We start from the raw sequence: 12895 nt of genomic DNA, 5'->3' as shown, positions 1-12895 counted from the left end.
TGCCAGTTGAGCCAAGATGGAGGCTCTACTTTGGCTTTACTGTGTTTTGTGCTTAGTTTGCTACCGCTGTGCTGGTAAGTCATAGATACCTGGACATCCTTATGTGTTCTTCTTTCCCTTCTATGTCCAAAGACCATTCTGCTGTTCATCTCATCCCTATTTCACTTCTTATCCCTTTCTGAACTAGTTTAACCTCCTTCGCTGCCCTTTTTCATTCTCCTCCCTCATTTACACATTCTCTTCCATTCTTTTTGCTACCTTCTTCTCTCTACCTCTAGTTTCTGTCTCACCCTTTTAAATTTCACTGTATCAGATAGAACATCTTTGCCCATCTTTCCTTGTACAAAATTTCTTTTAATTTAGTTGAAATTCTCAGAGAAGAAGAGGCATAGCATTAGGTTGTGGTGATGGTGGGAATATCACACATCTGCTCACACAGAAGAAATCACACCTGTGAAGGAAGTTAGGCCATGAATAGACAACAGAAACTTTATAACTGAATTTGAGTAGATTAACTAAAAAAATCAGAAAGTTCATCAGCATTGAAAATGTTTTTAATGTTATCTTCATCCATCCCTATAACTATCATACCCCTTTTCAGCGCTCCAAGTGCAGAGACAGAGTTTGAGTTCAAGCTCATTGATTGGAAATCTACCACCAGTGGACAGTTACATTGATGTACCTTGGCTGGCATCTATGCCTGGAAATTGCCAGGGTATTGTTCTGACTCCATGGCTGATTCTTTCCACAGCTAACTGTCTGAAGAAATCGTAAGTAGGGGGGGGGGAGAGAATGTTCTTGGGTCTTGGATATGGTTAAATGAGTTTTTCTTTTTAGGACTCCTGCTGGTGAATTATTCCAGAGAAACTCAATGAAGAAGATGAAGAATCACGTTTTGGTATTGAAATCACATAACTGGCTTGTTACTACCACCAAACTGGCTTCTTTTCTGTCTTCTCACACTTTATTTTTCCATTTCTTTCTCCTTCATTCATTCTATTGAAAATTAGTTGAACATTCACCTTTGTCATGCTTAAAACTAAGTTCTATGGCAGGAGAGATGGCTCAGGGGTTAAAATATGTCTGTCACTGAACCTGATGACCTGAGTTTGATTCTTGGAAAGATGGAACGAACTCCTGCCAGTTGTCCTCTGAGTGACACATACTTGCTGTAGCATATGCATAGACAGACATACATAAAAATAAATGAATTAATTACATGAAATGAATTTTTAAAAGGAAAGACACAATTTCTCTTCTTGAAGACATGTTAGTCTTTCATCAAAGATAAAAGGTCTTTTTTCATTTTTTATTTTATTTAAATTAGAAACAAGCTTGCTTGACATATCAATCACAGCTCTCCCACCCTCCCCTCCTCTCCGGCCCCCACCCCAAACCCCCACACCATGCCCCCTCCACTCCTTAGGGAGGGTGAAGCTGTCCATGGGGAATCTTCAAAGTCTGTCATATTATCCCAGGCAGGACCTAGGCCCTCACCCATGTGTCCAGGCTGAGATGGCATCCCTCCATGTGGACTGGACTCCCAAAGTCCATTTGTATGCCAAGGCTAAATACTGGTCTACTATCCAAGGACCCATAGATTGCCGATGCCTCCTCACCGACACCTACGTTCAGGAGGTTTGGATCAGTCCCACGCTGGCCTCTCAGTCACCAGTCTGGGGTTCAAGGACCCCCCCCCTTGTTCAGGTCAGCTGCCTCTTTGGGTTTCACCAGCCAGGTCTTGACTCCTTTGCTCATCACTCCTCCCTCTCTGCAACTGGTTCCAGGAGTTCAGTTCAGTGTTTAGCTGTGGGTGGCTGCCTCTGCTTCCATCAGCCCCTGGATGGAGGCTGTAGGATGGCATATAAGGTAGCCATTAATCTCATTATCAGAGAAGGGCATTTCAGGTAGTCTCACCACTATTGGTTAGTTTGCCAGTTAGTGTCATCCTTGTAGATCTTTGAAAAATCTCCCTAGTGCCAGATCTCTTCTCAAACCTATAGTGGCTCCTTGACTCAACCTTCCTGCTCCCCCATGTCCTTCTCTCCTCTCCTCTTCTTCCCCTCTCTTTCTCCAAACTTCCTCTCCCCTCCTCTCACCACATGTTTCCAATCCCCTCAGGAGATCCCATCCCATTCCCCTTCTCTGGGGTGCCATGCATATCTCTCTTATGGTCCTCCCTGTTTCCCAGACTCTCTGGCAGTGGGGTTATAGGCTGGCAATCCCCTGCTTCATGTCTAAAATCTATATATGAGTGAGTACATACCATGTTTGTGTTTTTGTGACTGGGTTACCTCCCTCAGGATGGTTTCTTCTAGTGCCATCCATTTGCCTGTGAATTTCAAGATTCCATTATTTTTTTCTGCTGAGTAGTATTCCATTGTGTAAATGTACCACATTTTCTCTATCCACTCTTCATTTGAGGGACATCTAGGTTGCTTCCAGGTTCTGGCTATTACAAATAATGCTCCTACGAACATAGTTGAACAGATGTCCTTATTATATGTATGTGCATCTTTTGGGTATATGCCTAAGAGTGGAATTGCTGGATCTGGTGCTAGGCTGAATTCAATTTTCCTGAGGAATCTCCATACTGATCTTCAAAGTGGCTGTCCGAGTTGGTACTCCCACCAACAGTGAAGGAGTGTTCCCCTTTCTCCACATCCTCTCCAGCATAAGCTGTCATTGGTGTTTTTGATTTTAGCCATTCTGACAGGATTGAGATGGCATCTCAGAGTTGTTTTGATTTTCATTTCCCTGATGGCTAGGGGTATTGAGCACTTTCTTAAGTGTCTCTCAGCCATTTTAGACTCCTCTATTGAGAATTCTGTTTCTAATTCTCTCTTTTTAATTGGATTATTTGGTGTTTTGGAGACTAGCTTCTTGAGTTCTTTGTAAATTTTGGAGATCAGCCCTCTGTCAGTTGTGGGGTTGGTGAATATTTTGTTTCCATTCTGTGGGCTGCCTTTTGTCTTGTTGACTGTGTCCTTTGCCTTACAGAAGCTTCTCAGTTTCAGGAGGTCCCATTTATTAATTGTCGTTCTTTGTGTCTGTGCTACTGGTGTTATGTTCAGGAAGTAGTCTCCTGTACCAAATCGTTCAAGGGTACCACCCACTTTCTCTTCTAAGAGGTTCAGTGTGGCTGGATTTATGTTGAGGTCTTTGATCCATTTGGACTTAAGTTTTGTGCATGGTGATAGATATGGATTTATCTGCAGTCTTCTACACCCCAGCATCCAGTTCTGCCAGCACCATTTGTTGAAGATGCTTTCTTTTTTCCATTGTATAGTTTTAGCTTCTTTGTCAAATATCCAGGTGTTCATAGGTGTGTGGGTTAATATCCAGGTGTTCAATTCAATTTCATTGGTCTACCTGTCTATTTTTGTGCCAATACCAAACTGTTTTCAGGACTATAGCTCTATAGTAGAGCTTGAAGTCAGGGATGGTGATGCTTCCTTATGTTCCTTTATAGTACAGGATTGTTTTGGCTATCCTTGGTCTTTTGTTTTTCCATATAAGGTTGAGAATTGTTCTTTCAAGGTCTGTGAAGAATTGTGCTGGGATTTTGATAGGGATTGCACTGAATCTGTAGATTGCTTTTGGTAAGATTGCCATTTTTACTATGTTGATCCTGCATATCCTAGAGCATGGGAGATCTTTCCATTTTCTAGTATCTTCTTTAATTTCTTTCTTTAAAGACTCAAAGTTTTTGTCATACAGGTCTTTCACTTGTTTGGTTAGAGTTACCCCAAGATATCTTATGGTGTTTGTGGCTATTGTAAAGGGTGATGTTTCTCTGATTTCTTTCTCATCCCCTTTATTGTCTATATGTAGTAGTGATACTAATTTTTTTGAGTTGTTCTTGTATCCTGCCACTTTGCTGAAGGTGTTTATCAGCTGTAGGAGTTCCCTGATAGAATTCTTTGGGTTACTTACGTAGACTATCATATAATCAGCAAATAGTGAAAGTTTAACTTCTTTCTTTCCAATATGCATCCCCTTGATCTCCTTTTGTTGTCTTATTGCTCTAGCTAGAACTTTGAGGACAATATTGAAGAGATATGGAGAGATTGGGAAACCTTGTCTTCATGACTTTAGAGGAATAGCCTTGAGTTTCTCTCCACTTAGTTTGATGTTGGCTGTCGGTTTGCTGTATATTGCCTTTATCATTTTCAGGTTCCTGTTATCCTATATCTCTCCAAGACCTTTATCATGAAGGGCTGTTGGACTTTGTCAAAGGCTTTTTCAGCATCTAGGGAGATGATCATGTGGTTTTTCTTTTTTAGATTGTTTATATGATGGATTACATTGATAGATTTCATATGTTGAACTATCCCTGAATTCCTGGGATGAAGCCTACTTGATTATGATGGATGATTTTTCTGATGTGTTCTTGGATCCGATTTGCCAGTATTTTATTGAGTATTTTTGCATCAATGTTCTTGAGGTAGATTGATCTGTAGTTCTCTATCTTAGTTGTGTCTTTGTGTGGTTTGGTTACTAAGGTTATTGTAACCTCGTAAAAAGAGTTTGGCAGTGATCCTTCTGCTTCTATTGTGTGGAACATTTCGAAGAGTATTGGTATTAGCTCTTCTTTGAATTTCTGGTAGAATGCTGCACTGAAACCATCTGGCCCTGGACTTTTTTCAGTTGGGAAGCTTTTGATGGCTGCTTATATTTCTTTATGGGTTGTAGGTCTATTTAAATTCTTTATCTGTTCTTGATTTAATTTTGGTAAGTTACATCTATCCAGAAAATTGTCCATTTCCTTTAAACTTTCCAATTTTGCAGAGTACAGGTTTTCAAAGTATGACCTGAAGATTCTCTGGATTTCCCCAGTGTCTGTTGTTATGTCCCCCTTTTCACTTATGATTTTGTTAATTTGCATGTTCTCTGTCTGCCTTTTGATTAGGTTGAATAAAGTTTTATCTATCTTGTTGATTTTCCCATAGAACCAACTCTTTGTTTCATTGATTCTTTGTATTGTTTTCTTTGTTTCTATTTAATTGATTTCAGCTTCCAATTTGATTATTTCCTGGTGTGTACTCCTCCTGGGTGAGTTTGCTTCCTTTTATTCTAGAGCTTTCATGTGTTCTGTTAATCCTCTAGTGTGACTATTCTCCAGTTTCTTCATGTGGGCACTATGAACTTTCCTCTTAGAACTGCTTTCAAAGTGTCCCATAGGCTTGGGTATGTTGTGTCTTCATTTTCCTTGAATTCTAGGAAGTCTTTGATTTCTTTCTTTCTTTCTTCCTTTACCCAGTTGTGATGCAATTGAGCATTGTTTAATTTCCATGAGTTTGTGGGGTTTCTGCAATTTGTTGTTGTTGAATTCTAATTTTAAGTCATGGTTTTCTGACAAGATACAGGGGGTTATTCTTATTTTTTGTATCTGTTGAGGTTTGCTTTATTGCCAAGTATGTGGTCGATTTTAGAGAAGGTTACATGTGGTGCTGAGAAGAAGGTATATTCTTTTGTGTTTGGATGGAATGTTCTATAGATGTCTGTTAAACCCAATTGGCTCATAACTTCTATTAGTTCCTTTCTTTCTTTGTTAAGTTTCTGTCTGGTCGTCCTGTCCAGTGGTGAGAGTGAGGTGTTGAAGTCTCCCACTGTAAGAGTGTGAGACTTTATATGTGATTTGAGTTTTAGTAATGTTTCTGTTACAAATGTGGGTTCCTTTGTATTTGGGGCACAGATGTTTAGAATTGAGACTTCATCCTGATAGATTTTTCCTATGATGAATATGAAATGACATTCTTCATCTCTTTTGATTAACTTTAGTTTGAAGTCTAATTTGTTAGATATTAGGATAGCTACACCTGCTTGCTTCTTAGGTCCATTTGATTGGAAAATCTTTTCCCAACCCTTAACTCTGAGGTCTTTGAAGGTAAGATGTGTTTCTTGTATGCAGCAGAAGGATGGATTTTGTCTTTGTATTCATTTTGTTAGCCTGTGTCTTTTTTTTTTTTTTTTTGGTTTTTCGAGACAGGGTTTCTCTGTAGCTTTCGAGGCTGTCCTGGAATAGCCTGTGTCTTTTTATAGGTTAGTTAAAACCATTGATACTGAGAGGTATTAATGACCATTTATTGTTGATTCTTGATTGTTTTGAATTCGTTTTTGGTGGTGGTATTTTGTGTGAGCATTTCTTCTATTTCTGGATTTTGGTAAAGTGTGATTATCTATTGCCCATGTTTTTGTGAGTGTAGTTAATTTCCTTAGGTTGGAGTTTTCTTTCCAGAATTTTTTGTAGGGCTGGATTTGTGGATATGTATTATGTAAAACTGGTTTTGTCATGGAATATCTTGTTTTCTCCATCTATAGTGATTGAGAGTTTTGCTCGGTATAGTAGTCTGGGCTGGAGTCTGTGGTCTGTTAGTGTTTATAGAACATCTATCCAGGTCTTTCTGGCTTTCAGAGTTTCCATGGAGAATTTAGGTGTAATTCTGATAGGTTTGCCTTTATAAGTTACTGGGCCCTTTTCCTTCACTGCTCTTAATAGTCTTTCTTTATTCTGTATATTTGGTGTTTTGATTATTATGTGCTGGGAGGACTTTGTTTTTTTGGTACAGTCTATATGCATTCAATAAGCTTCCTGTACTTTCATAGGCATGTCCTTCTTCAGGTTGGGAAAGTTTTCTTCTATGATTTTGTTGAATATATTTTCTGCCCCTTTGAGGTGGTTTTCTTCACCTTCATGTATACCTATTATTCTTAGGTTTTGTCTTTTCACCATGTCCCATATTTCCTGGATATTTTGTGTTAAGGATTTGTTGGATTCAAGATTATCTTTGGTTGATGAATCTATTTCCTCTAGTTTATCTTCAGCACCTGAGATTCTGTCTTCAATCTCTTGTCTCTTGTATTCTGTTCACTTTGCTTACATCTGTAGTTCCTGATCATTTACTCAGCTTTTCTATTTCCAGTGTTCCTTCAGTTTGTGTTTTCTTTATTGCTTCTCTTTCAGTTTTCAGGTCTTGAACTGTTTGAATTGTTTCCTTAATCTGTTTGACTGTTTTTTCTTGACTTTCTTTTAGAGATTTGTTGATTTCTTGCATTTTTGTTTTGTTTTTCTTCTATTTCTTTAAGGGATTTTTCTCAATTTTCTTTGAGGGCCTCTATCATTTTCATGAGGTTGTTTTGAAGGTCATTCTTTTCTGTTTCATCTGTGTTGGAATGTTCAGGTGTTGCTGGTGTAGAGTCTCTAGACTCTGGTGGTGTCATATTGGTTTTTCCGTTGTTGACTGTGTTTTTATAGTGCCATCTTCCCATCCCTTCTTTAAGTGGGAGCTCATAGGGTCTCTTCCTCTCCTGGTGGGTATGGGTCTAAGGTTGTCTTATGGTGTGTTCAAGCAGGTCCAATACTCTGATGTGTCTCACGATATGTGCAGGTGGGTCTGAGATACTCTTAAGCACAGGGCGGAGGCCAGAGGGGACTGAAGCCTCAAACTCAGGGAGGGCACTGGAGGTAACTGAAGGATGAGGTGCGGCCAGACTCAGGTTGGTCCTTTCTGGTGGGGCGGGTCCATTCTAGGCACAGAGGAGGTCCAGGAAGAAGGAAGCAGAGGATGTCGGGAGTTGGGGCCCAGAGCAGAGCCCCCACTCACCTCAAGCACAGGGCAGGGGCCTGAGGGGACTGAAGACTGAGGTGTGGCCAGACTCAGGGTGATTCTTTCTGGTGTGTGTGGGTCCCCTCTCAAGCACAAGACAGGGGCCAGATGAGACTGAAGACTCAGGTCTTTTGTGACATCTGTAGAGATTGAATTTTATCACAAATATGATAAGAAACAGAAATATTATTTGGGAATGGCAATATTACTCAGGTTATAACCAGAATTTTTCCATAATTATTTATCTTATATCAATTCATTTACAGAATCTTGTTCATCTTTTCCTCTTTAATGTCATGGCATTCAGTTCTTTATTTTCATTCTCTATGGTCTTTGCTTTAATTCATATATTTATGATATTGATTCTGGAATACTTCAATACTGTCCTTGAATCCACCCTCTATATTCTTTTTTTTTTTGAGGCAGGGTTTATCTGTGACTTTGGAGGCTGTCCTGAATCTAGTTCTTGTAGACCAGGCTTCTCTCAAACTCATAGAAATCCACCTGCCTCTGCCTCCCAAGTGCTGGGATTAAAGGCGTACACCACCACTGCAAGGCTGTATTCTTTTTGTATTTTTAAAATGATATTTTAATTAATTTTTTGAGAATTTCGAACAATATATTTTGACCACATCACCCCATCTACTCCTAGATCCACCCTCACCTCTCTAACCACACACATTTTTGTGCTCTCTCTCTCTCTCTCTGTCTCTCTCTCTAAGATTCATGGAGTCAAGTCAAAATTGTGTTGTTCAACTACTCTTGGGTGTGGGGCTTGCCCCTGGGTATGGCCATCCTACCATTTAAGAAAATTGACTCTCCTTCCAGCAGCTATCAAATATCAATAGTTCCTCAGCTAGGGGTGAGACTTCATGCCAACTATTCTCCTTCCATGCTGGGATTTTATCTGGCTTAAGCTTGCACAGGTCTCACACATGCTTTCACAATTGCTGTGAGTTTATATATGCAACTTTGCTGTTGTGCCAGGGAAGCACTTTTCTTTGAAGTCACCCATCACCTCTGGCCTTTATGATCTTTTTTGTCTCCTCTTCTGTGAAGATCTCTGACTCTTGGGATAGAGGTGTGATATAGATGTTACATTAACAGATGAGCACTCTGCAGTCTCTTATCCTCTATAGGCCATCTTCACAAGAAGATGCTTCTCTGATGACAGTTGAGAGATGCACTGATATATGGGTATAGCAATAAGTTACTAAGAGTTGTTTTAATACTCTACCCATTTTAACAGAGTAATAGTAGTAGGCTCTTCCCTTGAGCCTATGACTTATCTAGCCACAGGTTCTTGGTCCCATTAATGATGTTAGGTATGGGTTCCATCTCATGGAACATGCTTTAATATTATCAGAAAGTGATTGGTTATCCTCACAACATTGAGTAGTGGGCATACCTTGCCAGAGCAGTCCTTATTATAGCTTAACAGGTCAACATCTGGGTGAGATTGATGATTACTTTCCTCCTCTGGTATTATGTATAATTGCTCCTTCTAACACTATGAAAGATAGCTAGTAGGGATGAAGCTTACAGGTGAGTATCAGCTCGTTTTCTCTATGTTTACGATTCAAGTATGTGGTGTCTTCTATAATAGGGTCTTATCATCAACTTCTGGGGGTAACCAAGATAAATAGCAATAACCTGTAATATTTGGAGAACTATGGGACACTGCTGTCCAACAACTCAAAAAGAGGTTACCCATTCTTGGTATTGCCTAGTTGGAATATTGTATCCCCTATTATAGGGTAACTCAATTTAAGCTCTTTTTATATATGCATATGTATTTATTTTAGGAAGCTTCTACAGTATCAAGCTTCCTATGGTTTTTCCAAAAATGCCTTTAGTTTTAGTTATCTGTCATCTATCCTGCTTTACCACCCCCTAACACTTCCTGTTCCATTATTTTCCTTTCCCCTTTATAACACTATATTTATAATCCTTCACTTCCTACTAGTTTCCTAACTTCTATAGATAGTACAAACAAAACACACATACCTAAAAATTCAAAGCTGACATCCACATATAAGAGAAAACATATAATGTTTGTCTTTCTGGATCTGGGTTACCTCATCCAGGATGATGGTTTCCAGTTCCCAACCATTCAACTGACAATTTTATAATTTCATTTCTCTAAACATCTGAATATCATTCCATTGTATAAAAATATCACATTTTCATTATTCATTCACCAGTCAATGGACATTTAGGCTGTTACCATTTCCTGGCTATTGTGAATAACAATGAACATGGATGAGTAAGTATCTTTGTAGTAAGATATATAGACTTATCATAGAGCCTTCATCCTGTAGCTGATGGAATCAGAAGCAGAGATTCACAACTAAGCCCTGAGCTGAACTCCTGGAATCCAGTTGTAGAGAGGGAGGAGTGATGAGCAAAGGGGTCAAGACCACGCTAGGGAAACCCACAGAAACAGCTGACCCGAACAAGTGGGAACCCACTGAGTCCAGTCTGACAGCTGAGGAACCTGAATAAGACTGAACTGGGCCCCCTGAATGTGGATGTCAGGGGGACTTGGGCAGTCTATGGGGCCTCTGGCAGTGGGACCAGTATTTATTCCTAGGTCATGACTTGGCTTTTTGGAGCCCATTCCCTATGGAGGGATACTCCCTCAGCCTAGATACAGTGGGGAGGGTCTCAGTCCTGCCTCAAATGATGTGACAAACTTTGATGATCCCTCATGGGAGGCCTCACCCTCTCTGAGCAGTACATGGGGGTGGGATGGGGAGATGATGGGGAGAGTGGGAGGAAGGGATGGAGAAGGAACTGGGATTGGTATATCAAGTAAGATTGTTTTAATTTAAATTAAAAAATTACTTGCTAAAAAACAAAAACCAACCCTCTTAAAAACAGGATAAGAAGAAAGAAAGAAGTGGTATAAGTGGATTGTGTGGTAGATCTATTTTCCATTTTTGAGGAATCACCATACTGATTTCCATTGTGACTGCAGCAGTTTGTATTCCCACCAGTAATGAATAAGCATTCCTCTTTCCCACATTCACACCAACATCTACTGTCAGTGTTTTGGCAATATGAAATCTCAAAATATTTTTGTATTTGTTTCTCATACATTGAATCCTGATCAAATTCCCCTTCCCTCCTCTCCTCCTATTCCTCACCCATCTCTCCTCTCCTCCAGATCCACTCCTTCTCCATTTACCTTTTAAAAAGGAGCAGGTTTCCCAGGGGTATCCACTGAACATGGCCCAACAAATTACAATAATACTAGGCACAAACCTTCATATCAAGGCTGGGCAATGCAACCCAGAGGGAGGAAAGGGCCACAAGCACAAGTCAAAGAGTCAGAGACATCCCTGGACATCCACTGTTGGAAGTCTCACAAGAACACCAAACTACACAACCATAAGGTATATGCAGAGAACTTAGTTCAGACTCATTTAGGGTTCATGTTTGTTGCTTCAATCTGTGATGCTTTTTGAGTTCTGTTTAGCTGATGCTGTAGGATATATTCTTATGGTGTCCTATAACCCTCAGGCTCCTATAACCTTTCCTCCTCTTCTTCTGCAGGGTTCCCCTGTCTCCACATAGTTTTTAGCTGTGGGTCTCTGCATCTGTTCCCATAAGTTGCTGGATGATGCCTCTCTGATGACAATTGGGATAGGTACTGATCAATGAGCATAGCAGAATACAATCAGGAGTCATTTCATTGACTTTCTTTTACCAATTCTGTTTGGTTGTATCCTGAGTCTCTGGGCTATATCAGTGTCAGACATGGGCTCTCTCGAATGGCATGGTCCTCAGGTTAGACCAGTCACTAGTTGGCCACTCCCACAAGTTCTGTGCCACCTTTACCCCAGCATATCTTGCAGGCAGGCAGATTGAAGATCAAAGGTTTTGTGGCTGAGTTGATGTCCCAGACTGATTGATAGGAGCCTTGCCTGGTAATGGAAGATGGCCAGTTCAGGTTCCGTATCCTTCATTACTAGAAGTTACTAGTTTCCACTGCAGTAGGTATATACATTGCTCCCAATTCCAGTCATCTTTCCCAGAGCTCTCTCTCTCTCCATCACTCCCACCACACTTGATCCCTCCTGTTCCCATTCCCAACTGCCTCCAGTCCATCCCCCAAATCTGTTCTGTTTCCCCTTCCCGAGAGATTCATGCATCCTCCTTGAACCTTCTTTGCTACTTAGCTTCTCTGGGTCTGTGGATTGTGGCATGGTTATCCTTTACTTTACAGCTAATATCCACTTATAAGTGAGTACATACCATACTTGTCTTTCTGGATCTGTGTTACTTCACTCAGAATGATCTTTTCTAGTTCCATCCATTTTCCTGAAAATTTCATGATGTTATTGTTTTTAACAGCTGAGTAATATTCCATTGTCAAAATGTGCCACATTTTCATTATTCATTCTTGAGTTGACGGATGTCTAGGTTGATCCTAGTTTCTAGTTTCTGACTATTATTAATAAAACTGCAACAAACATAGCAGAGCTAATAACCTTGTGGTAGGATGGAATATCCTTTGGGTATATGCCTAAGAGTGGTATAGCTGAGTCTGAGGTAGATCAATTTCCCAGTTCCCATATTGCTTTCCATAATACAAATTTTCATTCCCACCAGAAATGAAGGAGTGTTCTACTTGATCCACATCCTTGTCAGCATGAACTGCCACTTGTGTGTTTTATCTTAGCTGTTCTGACAGGTGTAAGATGGTATCTCAGAGTTGTTTGATTTGCATTTCCCTGATGGCTAAGGATATTGAACATTTCCTTGTTTCTCAGCCATTTGAGATTCCTCTGTTGAGAATTCTCAGTTTAGATCTATGTCACAATTTTTAATTGGATTATTTGTGGTTTTTTGTTGTCTAGTTTCTTTATATATTTTGGATATTAGCCCTCTTCCAGATGCAGAGTTGATAAAAATCTTTTCCCATTATGTAGAATGTCATTTTGTACTATTGACAGTGTCCTTTGTCTTACAGAAGGTTTTCAGTTTCATGTGGTCCCATTTATTGACTGTTGTTTTTAGTGCCTTTCCTATCAGTGTTCTATTTAAGAAATCAAAAAAAATCCACTGACCTCCCTGGACAATGAACTATGCCTCTATTAATCCTAGAATTCTGTCACACCATCATAGCTGTCTCATCTTCAATTCCACTGTGTGCAGCTTTGCTATTCTCACCTCTATCACATATTCGTTCATTGCGGTAGTGTTGGGAGCTGCAGTATGTTGCACAGTATACCCTTTTGCCCAAATGCTTTTCTTGCAAATGCTCATTTCAATGGTCA

The 12895-nt window shown here is 40.0% G+C and overlaps 1 protein-coding gene across 1 annotated transcript in view; it reads left to right on the top strand.

Annotated features, from left to right (window-relative positions):
* LOC101844263 overlaps positions 1-12895 on the top strand; it is a 33399-nt gene continuing 20504 nt past the window's right edge. The window contains exons 1-2 of the mRNA XM_005087800.3: positions 1-74; positions 602-770. Coding sequence (XP_005087857.1) covers positions 17-74; positions 602-770 — 227 coding nt within the window. The 5' untranslated portion in view covers positions 1-16. The remainder of the gene's footprint in view (positions 75-601; positions 771-12895) is intronic.

This window comes from Mesocricetus auratus, unplaced genomic scaffold, assembly GCF_017639785.1.
Source record: "Mesocricetus auratus isolate SY011 unplaced genomic scaffold, BCM_Maur_2.0 Super-Scaffold_100003, whole genome shotgun sequence".
Lineage (NCBI taxonomy): Eukaryota > Metazoa > Chordata > Mammalia > Rodentia > Cricetidae > Mesocricetus > Mesocricetus auratus.
This window is presented reverse-complemented; position numbering and strand designations above follow the sequence as displayed.